The following is a 14,937-nucleotide window of genomic DNA, read 5'->3' as shown; positions in this document are numbered from 1 at the left end:
TGACAGAAGCATGCCGCCAAGGGCTGGGGAGGAAGTGGGTTTATTCTGGGTCCGCCCAGTGAGCCAGCCCGGGTGATGGAGGCGCCAAGAAGGTCTGAAGAGTGGGCCTCCACAGTCCTGGGGACAGTCTAGGCCTCCACTGCCCGGCCATTGATGACGCGGATATGGCGGATGATGTCCTGGATGGCTTCTGACGTGGTGCCCTGGCCCCCGATGTCCGGGGTGTGCATCTACAGGAGACAGGCAAGCTTGGGCACACGCTAGGATCCGGCCAATCCCTGAGCCTTGGCCTGCAGGCAGCCCAGGGCTGCCCACTACACTCTGTGGCCTGCAGGAGCTGGAAGGGTCACCAGGTGGGCCGCGGTACCAGCTAAGGCCCAAAAGGCCCAGCCAACCTGGTGTCACCCTCCTCGTGGTGGCGCTAGGTCACCATTTCCAGCCCCTCGGGCGTCCTATCAGCTCAACCTGGGTGGGGGTTGGGGTTTGGGGGGGGGCTCACGTTTTCATTGTCCATGGATGCCAGGACGGCCTTGCGGATGGAGGTGGCATAGGAGTGAAGCCTGAGGAGGAAGAACAGAGTTCAGTCCTCTGGACGCAGTCTGGGGGCTGATGGCCGGGCACTGAGAAGCCACTTACTTGAGGTGGTCGAGCATCATGCAACTCGCCAGCAGCGTAGCCGTGGGGTTGGCAATGTTCTTATTGGCAATACTCTTCCCTGTGTTCCTTGTAGCCTGGAAGAGGTAATATGAAAAAGGAGGGGACTGGTGAATGTAAGAATGTCGAGGGTACCCTGCATTGGTGTGAACTGTCCAGAACAGGCAAATCCAGAGACTGAGCAGATGAGATTGGTGCCAGGGGCTGGGGGGGGGGGACAGAGAATGCTGGCCACAATTACCAGATTTCTTGTTTTGTTTTTTTTTTTTGTAAGTAAGAAGTGGATTTATTCAGATTCAGAGAGAAGCACACTCTACAGAGTGGGCTATCACAGAGGGCGAGGGCCTACAAGATTTCTCTCTATGGTGATGAAAATGTTCTAGAATTAGTGAGGATGTCTGCACAATTCTGAATATTCTAGAAACCACTAAATCGCTTACTTTCAATGACTGAACTAGAAAGTATATGAACTATAGTTTTTTGCCGACCTTTGTCGACAAAGGTCCGTCTAGTCAAAGCTATGGTTTTTTCAGTAGTTATGTGTGTGGACTTCCCTGGTGGCCCAGATGGTAAAGAGTCTGCCTGCAATGACGGAGACCAGGTTCGATCCCTGGGTCAGGAAGATCCCCTGGAGAAGGAAATGGCAACCCACTCCAGTGTTCTTGCCTGGAGAATCCCATGGACAGAGGAGCCTGGTAGGCTACAGTCCATGGGGTCGCAAGGAGTCAGACACAACAGAGCGACTCCACTTTAACTTTCACGTATGGGTGTGAGAATTGGACCATAAAGAAATCTGAGAGCCAAAGAATGGATGCTTTTGAACTGTGGTGTTGGAGAAGACTCTTGAGAGTCCCTTGGACTGCAAGGAGATCCAACCAGTCCATCATAAAGGACATCAGTCCTGAATATTCAGTGGAAGGACTGATGTTGAAGCTGAAGCTACAATACTCTGGCCACCTAATGCAAAGAACTGACTCATTTGGGAAAGACCCTGATGCTGGGCGGGATTGGGGGCAGGAGGAGAAGGGGCAACAGAGGATGACATGGTTGGATGGCATCACTGACTCGACGGACATGAGTTTGAGCAAGCTCTGGGAGTTGGTGATGGACAGGGAGGTCTGGCATGCTTGCAGTCCATGGGGTCGCAAAGAGTCAGACATGACTGAGCGACTGAACTGAGCTCTAGTTCACAAAGGCCCATAGCCTTGGCATCGCTGGTGGCACTCACCGTCTCAAACACGGCATACACATGGCCATAGTTGGCCCCAGCCACAAGGCCAGGGCCCCCAACTAGCCCGGCACAGACGTTGTTGACGATGTTGCCATAGAGATTGGGCATCACCATGACATCAAACTGCTGGGGCCGGGACACCAGCTGTGAGGCAGGGAGGAGCAGTCAGGAGTTGGAGCACCAGTAGGCCCATGCACCCAGGGCAGGGGCCCGTGCAGCATGGCAGCCCAACTACCTGCATGGTGGTGTTGTCCACGATCATATTCTCGAAGGTGATCTGGGGGTAGCGGGCTGCCACTTCCCTGCAGCACTGGAGGAAGAGCCCATCGCCCAGTTTCCTAGGGGAATGCAGGACACCGGCTTAGCCACAGCCACTGCCCGCCAGAGGGAACGGATTCACCGGTGCCACAGAACCACCAGTTCCGTCTGCAGAGTGGGCAGAATCCTGTTCCACCTCCCTCCGACATGTGCACTGAGAGCAGGCCCAGGCCCCAGCGTGGAGGGGTGGCATGGGGGACATACATGATGTTGGCCTTGTGCACGGCTGTCACTTTCTTGCGCCCGCTCTCCTGAGCCAGTTGGAAGGCATACTCAGCGATGCGCAGGGACTTGGCCTTGGTGATGATCTTCAGGCTCTCAACCACGCCTGCCACACTCTGGGAAGGTGAGGAGGGTCCGGAGACCCATATCCTGTCAGAGCCTGCCCTCTGGCATGAGGTTCCCTCCAGGCATGGCCTTCCTGACCACAGGCCTAGCCAGGTGCCCCCCATGCCCCACTCACCTCGTGTTCCAGGCTGCTGTACTCGCCCTCTGTGTTCTCCCGGACGATGAGGATGTCAATGTCCCGATGCCGGGTCACCACACCTGGCAGGCTCTTACAGTGGATGACGTTGGCATAGAGGTCCAGGCTGGTGCTGCAGGCGCACCAAATCAGATCAGCTGGCCGCAGCCACCGCCATCCCCACCCAGCACCCATGCTGCACCCTTGGCTCTCACCGAAGGATGTTGTTTCGCGATTTGTGGGATGGGGGCAGGTTGTGGTTTGTTTCAATGTTGCCTGCAGGACAGAAACAAGACCAGCAGGCTGGAGAGGGGCCCTGGCTCTGGTGTACTCCCACATTTGAGCTGGTGGGAGCAGGGCTTCATAGAACACCCTAGCACACTTGCAGTCAAAACACCATGAGGGCGGATGGATATGTGCCTCTGTGTGTTGGGTTCACTGATAGCTTCCTGGCATGTAACAGATGCTCGATAAATACTGATGAAGGAAGGGATGAAAACAGCTGACAGCTAGCCAGAAGGTCTTGCTAGACCCTGGGTGAGGCTTGGCAAGGCCCGGGTCAAGCTGCAAGGGCAGCTTGGCCAGGGTTCGTGCCAGGCCTTGTGTCAAGGTGCCACAAGAGCTCCAGCTTGGGGGCAGGCAGGAGTTGCCTGTAAAAGACCACGGCTTCACCTTGGCTGGAACCAGGGCACCCAGAAGGCCAGCTGCCCCTGAGAGAAGGCAGTCAGAGGATGCCAAGTCGAGGGGGCCCTTCTCAGGTCCCCCCAGGGCTGCCTCAGGCACCCTATTATTGGCATGTCAGCCCCTCCAGGCGTCAGCCAGGGCCTGCATCTCTACCTTCGTCTCAGCTCGCTCACTGCTCTTATAGAGCAGGTGATGGGCTCAAGTGTGCAAAATGAGTGATGGAAACAGTTTAAGGAGCTGGACCCAACCGAGGAACACTCAGCAAGGGTCAAGCTCCCAGCTGTAACTTCCACAGCTGTGCCGACTGGAGCCAAGGCCACCTGTGGGGGCTTAAACCTACATCAGTGTGACACCTGGTGTGTGAAGGAAGACCCTGAGAGCCACAGTTGACTCCAGCAGAGAGGGCGGCCCCAGGCGGGAGGTAGCCCATGCCTGGGCAGGCTCCCGCAGCGGCCAGAGACACCAAGACCACCGAGGTGCAGCACCCATGGGCGCCCAGGGACAAGGGTCAGCTCAAAAGGGAGTCTCACCCTTCAGGGCCACACGGTTCCGACGGATGGCCATGATGGCATTGCGGATGTCCTCCTCGTCGGCGGTGGAGCTCACGTGCACCTCTTCGAAGTCCACAGGCACACATGCATGCCTGCGGCAGAGTGGGATCAGGATGGTGACCCCGGGCCCCTACCACGGAGTGCGGGGGTCTCTCCTCTGCTGCTGCCCACTCTGCCCGGGCTCTGGCCAAGGAGAGACTGAGCCAGCTGACGGGGGTGCCCTGACACTCCATGACGGCATGAGCCGCTAGGGTTCCACCCTTCCCCTCACCTGGCTCAGCCTGGCAGGAGGGCAGGCACCAGAACAAGGGGCTGCCCGCCACTGGCTCGCTACCCTTGTGGTGCCCAGTTCTCAGGGTCCCCCCTGGCTGGGTCCGGGGGCTCTGTACCTGAACACTGACTTGACGTGCAGCATGAGCTCTGGCCCAATGCCATCTCCCGGGATCATGGTCACCGTGTGCCGCCCACCATACTTTGCCGACGGGGGCTGGAAGGGAGGGGGAGGAGGGCAGGCCTTCAGTTCCCTTCCTCCTTCGAGCCCTGACCCAGTGGGCCAGCCAATTGGGAGGTGCAAGCTCAGGGTACCCCAACCATATGCCCTGCCCCACCCACGGTGCAGTGCTGCTCATGGGGGGTTGCAGCACCCCCACGTCAGGAGGGCAACCACAGAAGCCGGTCCCACCTCTGCCTGGACCTGGGTCAACCCCAAAGCCACTAAAAGCCCCCAACCTGACAAACAGGCAGACCGGAAGGATACTCACAATTGTTTGTTGCTAGAGGGGGGGACAGGAAGGAAGAAGACACAGATCAGTCGAGGTTAGAAGAACAAGGCAGGGCCTGGAGAACTGGGCCTTGCCCCCAGGGTTCAGGGGAGGAGGAGAGGAGAGGAGGGAAGGAGGAGAGGTGGAGATTGCGCCTCAGGGGAGACATGGAGGGGATGGAGCCAAGAGGCATGGTGCACACACGTGCCCACATACACACCCCTCTGCACCCCAGGTGCCCACAAACCCACCCGCACGCATCTGCACACCCACGCCTCTGCACACATGTACAGACAGACACGTGCCCGTATGTACTACGGCAGGTTACTTACTGAGAAGCTCCTCCGGGGGGCCTCGTGGGCACCTAGAACCTGCCAGAGAGAACCCAGATGCCAGTGGTTGTTGTCAAGTTGGCCAGGGTCAGCCAAGCTCCTGGCAGGGGAGGTGGGCACCCCCACCATGCCCAGACAGGCCCTGTGGTTCTGGAGCTTCGGCTGTCCAAAGACATTTATAGAAATGATGCTTCCCTCCTCGCCTTTTGCTGTTTCTGAGTTTTCTCAGAAAACTTTTCCTGCTCAGAGAGGTCTGTTGAGTGAGCAGAAATTGGCACACTCAACACAGTACAAAACGGAAACCATAATAGCAAACCACAAGGCTACCACGACCATCATCCACATCCTTTTTTTCCATTAGGTCTCCTTATTACAAAAGCAGCATACGGTCAAAACATGGCGACGATCTGGATCATGGAAACCAGAGGGGAAAAGATAGCACCCAGCCCTCTGCCCAGCCAGAGATGAGCCCTACTGGCCGCATGGGGAATAGCCCTCTAGGATCAGAAGAGCAGATGCTCATCCTTAATCAAGGCCTTCATAAAGGTTTGCAAAGCTGCTTCATGGCCTGCATGGATGACAGATGTCCCCAACCCCCCACTCGCAACGGCCACATGTGGTCATGTCAGTGCTATGCCTGAGAGCTTCAGAGCAACAGCCACTTGAGTCAAATGGACAGGTGCTCAGAGGGACCCATCTGGAGTCCCCACACTTCCCTGGAGGAAGAAGCCCAGTTCCCAGCTCCTGCCACAGGGGGCTATAGGCCCACACTTTCCTCCCTGGGGGCCCCACCTGCGTGCCCCTCAATGCAAAGAGGTGGGGGCCGAGCCACAGTCCCTCCTTCTCACTCAGGGATGCCCTGCCACTTGCCTGCTGGGGGAGCAGCAGAGGATGCCAGCCAATGACAGAGTCACCGTGGCCATTTTTCAAAGAGCCTTGCCTTCCTGCTAGGAGTCTAGAAAGCTCAGGCAGAGGCTAACCATCCCATCTGGGTCTTTCCGGCTGGTATTCACAAGGTACCCGCTTGCACAAAGCTCTGTAGGCACAGGAGTTAGGAAGGGGGTGAGGAACAGGACAAGATGCTCCTTGGGTTTCTACTGATCCACGGAGCCCCCGGATCAGGAGCCAGATACACACTTGGGGTTTTTCTGTTTGCCTTCTAGCAACTGTCAGTATCTAGATTCATCTGTCTATAGGCTCTCGACACAAACTTGCGCATGGTGGCTTAGATTGCCCTTCCTCCAGGAAGCCTTCCCTGATGCCCTAAGGCTGCTGAGCTGCTGGTTCCCCTGGGCTACAAAGCCCTACTCATTCCCTTCCTCCCAATCCCCATCTCCCTAGGTTACAGCTGCCTCACTCCTTCTCCAACACTTGAGCCCCACATAATGGACGCCATGTCTGTCTGATCTCCTGCTATCACCCCAGGACCCAGGAGAATGCCTAGTTCAGAGCTGGGACATGAAACACATTTCTTGAGTGAAATGAACACATCAGAAGATGAAGAAAGATAAGGCAGGTTCTGAGGCTAGGGAGACCTCAGTCCAAAGCCTCTGTCCACTACTCCTGGTGGCAAACAGCTTAACCTTGCTAAGCTTCTTCCCCTTACCTGAAATCCATGGAACAGAGGTGCCTACTTTATCTGACCACTGGAAGCATTAAGCAAAAAGAGGTATGCAAGCTGTTCAGTCCCAAGCTGAGGGATGAGGGCTCCCCTTCACCTCAGCAGCCCCTCAGGCCAGGGTGCAAGGCTGGTGACCAATGAGGAGATGCTGGGCTGGCCCCTATGGCTGCCAGCTAATTCCTCCTCGGTTCCAGCTCTGAGGCCCACGAGCACAGGGTAGGTATCCTGGCCATGATTGTAAGCCACCACTCACACTGGGCCTGGCTCTATTTCAGTGCAAGGAAACCCCACCAGACCGTGGGTCCCATGACTACCACCAGGGCTGAACCTCTCCCTCACCTGGTCCCAATGCTACATGTTCCATCCAGCTTTGGCCAAAGACCCAGAGAGCTCTCGGGATAGCGACTTCCTTGACCTTGCTCTGGATAGACTCAGGTCCCTTCCTTCAGGGAGTTACAAAGATTCTGTGAACCTACCCATCAAAGGACCCCAGGACGAGGCAAGATGTGATACACGCATTGGTCTCCAGCTTGTTCATCAAGCAGGAAGGTGGACTGTTACCCTTGTCCTTTGATAGTACCACAGAAAGCAGTCCAGAATGGTATGTGGTTCAACCAAAGGGCTCCCGTGCTGCACTTTAGTGAAGTTTCTCTCTTCAGCATGTTTCTGTTGGATCAAGTACCAATGGTGTCTGCATGTTTTCCTATAAGGTCCCACTACTTGGGACCAAAAATTCGGGCTTCATCTCTAAAGGTTCCCATACCCAAGACAACCAGTCTCAGGGCAAGGCATTGCTCAGCTAGCAGCATTTCAGTCTCCTCATCCCTGCCCCAATATGAACACAAGCACACACACAGGGGAAGTCAGCAAGGAGACAAATGTCCCCACCAAGATCCTGCAAGTGCCTAGCGGCCAGGGACCTTTGGAAAGCCTCTCGCCAGCAAGTGGGAGAAGTCAGCACTTTAAACAGAATTTAATAAGGCAGAAATTGTGACAGGCCAGCCTTCCCAAGGGCTCAGAGGGGGGAAGCATGCCAGGAGATGTGACCGCAAGGAGTGTCAGCAAAGTCACTGAGTTCTGGAAGGTCAGAGGTGGGTGGATCCTTTGACAGCGAGAGGGAACTGGAGCCCAGAGAGGTAGGTCAGACCTCTCATCCCTCCGGGCCAGTCCCGACTTGATGACGCTTCGGACTTCCCACCCACCTAGGGACTATACTATCCTCATGGAAGTGTGTCACAAGAAGAATCAGACCCTAATAAGCAAGATCCTAAACGGAGAACGACGGAAGCAAAGCCCTCGCGGCCTCCCGACCCGCCACCAGCTTCAGGAATCCTAGCTTCTTTCCATTCCCAGCGCCTGCAGGGTGGGGAAAGCCCCTGGGGCACCGAAAAGTCCGATTGGCCACCTCCACTGGGAGAGGTGGCAAAGCGGTTCATAAGAGGGAAACCCGAGGACGGGCAGCTGGGAACGGATTCCCAAGAGGGCAAGAGCAAGGCGGGCTGGACACGCGACCGCCTCACGAGGGTTCCCACAAGGACACTGGAAAGTGACACTACCCCTCGCTCTCCGGGAGCTCCCCTGCCACCATATGCAGACTCCTGGAGCGCCAGACCAGGGTCAACTTCAGCTAATCCCTTCACTGACAGCGGAGGTGGCCAATCAACCCCGGGCCGCGACACTCTCCCCTCCCCTCGCGAGGCCCGCAGCCAATCTGGCTCCAGAACTGTCCGAGCGCGGCGGCGACCCGCCTAACCCCGCCGAGGTGCGAACACCTCTTAGCGAGCGCGGCGGCTGTCCCCATGGGCCACTCCTCCCTCTCACCTCCCAAGGACGCCAGAGGAGGGCCGGCCTGAGCGCTGCCTTCGCAGCGCCGACCGCGGCCGTCGCCACCTTCAGCGCCATGACAGAACGTGAAGACAGCCTCAGGTTCCGACACGCAGCTGCCGCTCTCGCGAGAGCTCGGCAGAGCGCGACGTCTCGGGAGGGGGCGTGGTCCCAGCAGTGCGCACGCACGCGGCCGCGCCGGTTTCCCACGCCTTTTTCCGGCGCCGGAGGCGCCGCCGCCGCCATCTTTGGGGGGCAGCCGGCTGGGCGTCTGGTCCGGGGAGGAGACACGTCAGTACCGCCGGTGACGTCACAGGCCCGCCCAGCCTGCCGGCACCCGATTGGCTGCGGCGGCCGCTGACGCGTCGCGCTTCCTCGTCTGCTCCTCGTGTTCAGGCTAACCGCTCTCTTTTTCCCTTGGCAGAGAACAGGCGATGGCGGCGCTGGCATCTCTCGGCGCTCTGGCGCTACTGCTGCTGTCCGGCCTCTCCTGCTGCTCAGGTAGCGGCCTGGCCGGAGTTCTTTTCTGGCGAGCCTCTCACCCACGACTGGTGGTGCGTCGGGGGAGGACGGGTGCTAGCAGAGCGGGGGTCTGGGCCTTCTCCCTCCGAGAGGCAGGTGGTCTCTGGTCGCGGCGGCCGAGGCTACTACGCTTTCGTGCACTACACACGTTCACCTAGCAGCTGAGCTGCTGGAAGAAACAGCCTGATCTGTGCCCCGTCTGCTCCAGTGAGGAAGACTCCCAGAGCTTTTCTGTGCGCCTGGCCCCAGCTCCAGCAGGGAAAGTGACACTCGTCCTTGCCGCCACTCCTAGAGCCTCCGGTCTTGGCATTTGGGGGGGGGGGGGCGGGCGGTCGGACAGGAGCGAAGCCCTGCAGCGTAGGGTGATCAGAGCGAGAAACTGGGCAGGTGGAGAGGAACCACCTGACCCGATGTGGGGTCAGGCCTCCCTAGGAATGAGGCTCTGAGTGAAGCGAGGAAGCAGGGACGGTCCAGGCAGAGGGGCCCAGAGTGCAGGTGAGTTAGAAAAGACCTGAAGAGGGAAAGATGAGTGTCTAAATCAGATGCTTGGTTTGTGTCCCCTAAGGCCTTGTTGGATCCGTATGGGGTTTTTCAGCAGAGTCAGATGGCTTCACATTCTTGAGAGGTTGTTAACAGTGGCCTGGCTGAGTTCTAACTGACACCGGAGTCCAGAAGTGTGTTTAGCAGGAGGTCCTTCCAGGAGCCCACATTGGGCCTGGGGGTCTGGACTGGGTTAGGGCCACTTTGAGCACTTTCACTTTACCTGCCCTACTTCAGGCCAGCGCCCTTGAGGCCTGGAGTGTTTCATCAGCCTCAGTGGCCACCCCACCCGCATCCTGGTCACTGGCTCCTCAGGAACTCCCCAGGCTGTAGGCAGTGATGCCTGGAAAGGACAAACCTGACCATGAAACTGCTTTCCCGTGTCTGGAGGAAGAAGGTCAAACTTGGCAAAGTGTGGAAGCACCTGGGGAATGTGGCTCCTGAGAACCACTTCCCACCGACGTTCCCAGGCATTTTCCTCCCACTGTTTAATCCCAAGCCTCAGCCCAAGTCATGGCCCTGCCCTGACACCGTGTTAGAGCAGTTGGCACCTGGTGGTTTCGGTGACACCTTTCCTTCCCTGTGGCCTCTAGCAGTGTGGAGATGGTGAGGGTGTGTCCTTTCTCTGAGGGCAGCAGGGGGACAAGTTGTGCTTTTGGACCCAGATCGCCCATTTCCTTTCCTCGGGAACCACTGGGGCCAGTCTTGGTTTTCTGTCAACTGTCTGGGGCAGAGACCTTTCATGTGGGAAGCCCACATAGTTTTTTGTGCTTTTATGTCTGCAGATCATGCCTTCAGTCAACTAGCTAGGGCCTTGCGGCTCTGAATTGAGGTCAGCCTGGCCCTGGGCTTTTGGGGTGTTCCAGGGTAGGCTGCATCCCTAAACCATTGCATGGCTTTTCTGTCTGTAGGTCCAGGCAGAGTCAAGTTGTGCAGTGAAGTCATGCAGTGCACTCCCCACCCCCCAACATGCTCACCTGTTTTTTTGCCCTGACATCGAGGTTCCACCTGTACAAAGTCTTCCCATCCCCTGCTCTGCCTTTCTTAAAGGCCACCCCACTCCTCTTGACCTCTGCACTTCTGATTCGTCATTTGGATCCATCTCCCAGACTCCACCTGGCAGGGTCCAAAGGGCCCGTTGTGTCTTTAGTAGATAAGCTCTGGGAAGTGGGGTAGGGTGGTCCCTTCTGCACCACAACTCAGTGGGTGAAAACCAGGCCTTATCCCTCCCTCTCTGCCCCCTTCCCGCAGCAGAGGCCTGTGTGGAGCCCCAGATCACCCCTTCCTACTATACCACCTCGGATGCTGTCATTTCTACTGAGACTGTCTTCATCGTGGAGATCTCCTTGACTTGCAAGAACAGGGTCCAGGTGAGGCAGCAGGGCTTCAGCCAAGAGGGTGAGGGCAGAGGTGGGCAGGTAGCCTGGGGCTCCACAAGGACAGAGCAAGTATCAGGGTTTCACTGCCAGGCTGAAGGTGAGATTGGGGCACAGGCAGGCCAGATTCTAACAGGTGATTAAAGAACATCCAGCTCACCGGCCAGGTCTACTTCTCCCCCATGCAGCAGTGTAGGTAGACACTTTGCTGTGTCTGGAAAGCATGCTCGTGGGAAGAGACAGAGTCAGGCTCAGCCCCAGGGCTCCTGTATCCCCTTCCTGGTTGCTCTTGGCCGAAACGTGTGTCTGCATGGGTGTTTGGTGATTTAAAAACTGAGCAGCCCTGGCCTGGGCCCCTGCAACCTGAAGGCCCAAAGAAAGATGGAAGTTGGATCTTCTTAGGTACCACCTTCCTTAGGCAGCTCCTTAGGCACCCCTGATCCCAGTACCCGCTTTCAGACTCAGAGAAGAAAGGAGAACACTTCAGTCATCCCGCCCCTGTTCAGCTAACAGGCTTGTTGTGGATTAGGGAGGCCAGGCCAGTGGGGAGGTGTGGTCCCCAAGGAGCAAGACCAGCATGGAGAGACTGGCCCCCAGGATTCTCATTTGGTTCCCCTACCAGACCCAGCTCAGTCCCTGACTCTGCCTGGCAGCCTGCCTACCCCAGGCCATGGGCACAGCAGAACCTCACAGACCGCCCGAGAGGGGAGAAGGTGACTCTCTTTTTATCCGCTCCCCCAGAACATGGCTCTCTATGCTGACGTCAGTGGAAAACAATTTCCTGTCACCCGGGGCCAGGACGTGGGACGTTACCAGGTAAGGGAGGCTGTGGTCATCACTTCCGGGGGAGGCCACCTGTTTGCAGGCATAGCCTGAAGCCCTGGGCGGCTTGGCCAGCTGAGCTGAGGTTCTTGGACTCTGTGCGCTGATAGCAGCACCATGTCCATTGTATCCACCCCTTGCCAAATGTACCCCACCCAGGTTTCCTGGAGCCTAGATCACAAGAGCGCCCATGCGGGCACCTATGAGGTCCGGTTCTTTGATGAGGAGTCCTACAGCCTTCTGAGGAAGGTGAGTGTCCCCAAAGCCCCCCACCGCCAGGCCTGTTGGAGAGAGGGTGCTGCCCACAGCCACAGCTGTCTCCCCCCTGCGGTCCCCGTCCCCCTCCCCAACTCAGCAGGATGGGTGGGTAGGCACCTTCCTACCTGACCACCCACCCCAGCTAGCCCCATGCCTTCTTTCCTTTGCCCACCTCTCTTCTCCCATGACTCTGGGCAGGGTTCTGCCTCGACCAGCCCACCCGGCAGAGCCCCCTGACCCCAGCACCTCCCTCGCAGGCTCAGAGAAACAACGAGGACGTTTCCGTCATCCCACCTCTATTCACGGTCAGCGTTGACCATCGGGTGAGCTGGAGGAGGGGACTGGCTCGGCCCAGGGAAGGGGTGGGGCACGCGGCCAGCCTTGCCTTTGAGGGGGCACTGGGGGCTGCACCATGGTGGCCGGCGTGTCTTTGTGCCCCCTGGAGTGGCTGGCCCCCTCCCCTGTCTGTCCTCGTGGGAACGACCGTGGTCTCCTTTCTTGCAGGGTACCTGGAACGGGCCCTGGGTCTCCACCGAAGTCCTGGCCGCAGCCATCGGCTTAGTGATCTACTACCTGGCCTTTAGCGCCAAGAGCCACATCCAGGCCTGAGGGTGGTGCCCGCCCCCCACCCTTGCTTCTTTCAATAAACAGCTATTGGCTATCCCGAGCACTGGAGCTAGGTTACGCACATGGGCAGCGCTGGGTGCCCAGCATCTGTCCACCCAGGCGGACGGCACAGGTCTGGAGGTCCTCCTTCTCGTGTGTGTCTGCTTCATCCCTTGGCCGTCACTACCACTCCATTCTTAGCCCCCAGATGGCTTTTGGGACCGAATGCCCAGTGCCTGGCATCTCTCAGGGTTGCCTTCGTGGTTTTCCAGCTGTCTTCTGGGAGAGCGTGGCCTTGTCCACCTGCCCTCACCCAGCCTGCCTGGGCCCGCCTAGAGAAGGGCCTTCTGACCACCTGCCAATATGAGGGCAGGGTCCCAGGGACAGTGGTGTGGGAAGCTTGCTTGGAACTCAGGAGTTAGCAACACAAGCAGGCACAGCCCTTCTGGCCTTCGGAAGGGTTCCTGGGCTTTGGAACTCGGGGCACAAGCCACACACCAGTACTTTATGTGTTTTTCCTGGGGGGTATTGCAGGCACCCCTATGGAGCTGATGCTGTTGAATCGAGTTCTAGTAGCTCTCTGAGGGATAGACCTTGCAGGCTCTCTGCTCCAGCCAGTTAACCCCAGGATGCTCCTATCTCGTGGCATTAGGTGGGGCCCAGAGAAAGGCAGACAGACCCCCGAGCTTCCAAGGAACCCACAGTGAGCCCTTTCCAGTCTGGCCTTGCACCTTGCTTCCTAGCAACCCCCCTCCAAGCACCTGGCAGGCATTCCTGTGCAGGCTCCATGTTCTGAGTCAACCCACAGCCCTCCCTCCTGCCCAGTTTGGTTTCCCTCCTGCCACCGGTGGGTGAGGGGGGAGTGCCTAGGGTCCTTCCCTGCTGCACACATATGCTCAGCTGTGACCTGGCTGCCTCCCGGGCATCAGTGAGAGATTGTTTTGGGATCTGCCAGCAGAGCACCTGGTGCCCATCACCTGTTACCAGAGTGAATAACAAGCCTTCACGGAGGCTGCACCAAAAGGGAGGGTAGACTCAAAACCTACCTGAGCAGGTAGGGGGTCTCCTCCAGGCTCTGTCCTCGGGAGCATGGAGGGACTTCTCTGGGGACCTCCTCTGGAATCTGGGGTCCCAGCTGCTCCTTGCCCCCACCTTCAGGTGGGCAGGGGGTGACTGGCAGGAATGGGGAGGTTCCAGGGCACAGCTGAGTACCTCTAAGACCAGAAGGGGCAAGGGCACCCTGGCTGAGGGGCTTTCTGTATTCCAGACAGAGGTGCCTGCTAGCTGAGCACTGCTCCTAAAAAGGCACGGTAGAGGTTGGCCACCCTGGGGTTCTTTTAAGATGCAGGCTCCATCACTACTCTGCCCAGAGAGGGTTAGACCCAAATGTGAAGTCACTGGTCCAGGCCATTGTGATGTCACATCTGCTAGAGCCAATAAGAGCTAAGCTCTCACATGGCCAGGGGACCCAAGGTTACAGGCCTGTCCTGGACCCCATCCCAGGAGCCCTGGGCATCTGGCACCCCACCCCAGAGCAAGAATGAGGTTCCTCTAGAGCCATCAAAGTGAGTGCCCTTGATCACCTGCTCTAGCCAGTTTTCTGTGACGTGTTGGGTCTTGGGGACCTGTATGGAGTATCCCCTCCCGAGGACACTCATGTCCCTAGAGTTGGCATGCCTAGCCCCCAGCTCCAGAGGCCTTGGGTGTCAGCTGTTTGCCCCTTTTCACAAAGAAGCCACTGGTGTTCATGTGCCATGCTGGGTCTTCGCTCCCCGCTGTTCTGACAGCAGGGCACTCTGCTATGGGCTCAGATTTCTTGCTCACACCAATCTTGGCAAATTAGAGAAATTCAGAGGAAGTCTCTTGTTCTTCCAAGAAAATGTTTAAATGTATCCCCACCCACTTAAGGTGCTGGCAACGTCCTGTCCTGTGTCTGTTCAAGAGACCAAGCTCAAGGGCTCGCCACACACATGGTCCCTGGAATTGCTAGACTTGGCAGAATTCCTGGCACTGATCAGGACTGCTGTGCTGAATGGACCCTCTGGGAGTTCCCACAGCCATCTGGTACTCATCAGGTCAAAAGACACTGATTTACATCTCATGAGTGCTAGACGTTGCCTTCCAGAAGACCGCAGCCCATTGCCCCATAGGGCTCTCCCTGAACCACTTCTCTAGGTCCCGACCAGAGCTAGGGCGTTGGCCTCAGGCACATGCCAGCGCCAGGCTGTTGCCAGTCCTGAGCTCAGTCTCTGCCCTGCTTCCTACACCTGGGTACCATCCCTGTGACCAAGCCTGATCTCGGAAATGATCCTGGTGCTCTGTCCCTCCCGGCATTCTGGAGACTGACTGTGCAGGACACTTCCCTGTTTCTCAG

At 57.7% G+C, this 14,937-nt stretch overlaps 2 protein-coding genes across 4 annotated transcripts; one reads left to right on the top strand and one right to left on the bottom strand.

Moving 5' to 3' along the window:
- Positions 1-24: 24 nt before the first annotated feature.
- IDH3G (isocitrate dehydrogenase (NAD(+)) 3 non-catalytic subunit gamma) lies at positions 25-8,683 on the bottom strand. Of its 2 annotated transcripts, XM_043895482.1 has the most exons (13): positions 8,437-8,683; positions 4,995-5,033; positions 4,663-4,674; positions 4,291-4,388; positions 3,881-3,993; positions 2,882-2,942; positions 2,667-2,799; positions 2,408-2,541; positions 2,121-2,223; positions 1,883-2,029; positions 637-731; positions 500-560; positions 25-230 (listed from the first exon to the last, which is right to left on the bottom strand). In XM_043895482.1, the coding sequence occupies exons 1-13, from the start codon at positions 8,515-8,517 to the stop codon at positions 129-131; spliced, it is 1,179 nt and encodes a 392-aa protein (XP_043751417.1). In that variant the 5' UTR covers positions 8,518-8,683; the 3' UTR covers positions 25-128. The 2 variants fall into 2 exon arrangements, with proteins under 2 accessions (XP_043751417.1, XP_043751418.1); XM_043895483.1 differs by lacking the exon at positions 4,663-4,674 and having other exon boundaries at positions 8,437-8,590.
- Positions 8,684-8,735: 52 nt separating this feature from the next.
- On the top strand, positions 8,736-12,624 carry SSR4 (signal sequence receptor subunit 4). 2 transcript variants are annotated; one of them, XM_043895484.1, is made up of 6 exons: positions 8,736-8,940; positions 10,753-10,871; positions 11,619-11,693; positions 11,859-11,948; positions 12,215-12,280; positions 12,462-12,624. In XM_043895484.1, the coding sequence occupies exons 1-6, from the start codon at positions 8,874-8,876 to the stop codon at positions 12,564-12,566; spliced, it is 522 nt and encodes a 173-aa protein (XP_043751419.1). In that variant the 5' UTR covers positions 8,736-8,873; the 3' UTR covers positions 12,567-12,624. The 2 variants fall into 2 exon arrangements, with proteins under 2 accessions (XP_043751419.1, XP_043751420.1); XM_043895485.1 differs by having other exon boundaries at positions 8,785-8,940; positions 10,756-10,871.
- The last annotated feature ends 2,313 nt before the right edge of the window (positions 12,625-14,937 follow it).

This window comes from Cervus elaphus, chromosome X, assembly GCF_910594005.1.
Source record: "Cervus elaphus chromosome X, mCerEla1.1, whole genome shotgun sequence".
In the NCBI taxonomy this organism is placed as follows: Eukaryota; Metazoa; Chordata; class Mammalia; order Artiodactyla; family Cervidae; genus Cervus; species Cervus elaphus.
The sequence above is the reverse complement of the archived record's forward strand: the minus strand, read 5'-3'. Positions and strand labels throughout refer to the sequence as shown.

Excerpts from the sequence above, each read along its gene's own strand:
- IDH3G (XM_043895482.1), bottom strand. The coding sequence starts at position 8,517 with ATGGCGCTGAAGGTGGCGACGGCCGCGGTCGGCGCTGCGAAGGCAGCG. Across the intron at positions 3,994-4,290 it reads CACGTCAAGTCAGTGTTCAG|GCATGCATGTGTGCCTGTGG; the intron begins GTACAGAGCCCC and ends ACTCTGCCGCAG. Across the intron at positions 2,800-2,881 it reads TCGCGAAACAACATCCTTCG|CACCAGCCTGGACCTCTATG; the intron begins GTGAGAGCCAAG and ends GTGCGCCTGCAG.
- SSR4 (XM_043895484.1), top strand. The coding sequence starts at position 8,874 with ATGGCGGCGCTGGCATCTCTCGGCGCTCTGGCGCTACTGCTGCTGTCC. Across the intron at positions 8,941-10,752 it reads CGGCCTCTCCTGCTGCTCAG|CAGAGGCCTGTGTGGAGCCC; the intron begins GTAGCGGCCTGG and ends CCCTTCCCGCAG. Across the intron at positions 11,694-11,858 it reads AGGACGTGGGACGTTACCAG|GTTTCCTGGAGCCTAGATCA; the intron begins GTAAGGGAGGCT and ends TACCCCACCCAG.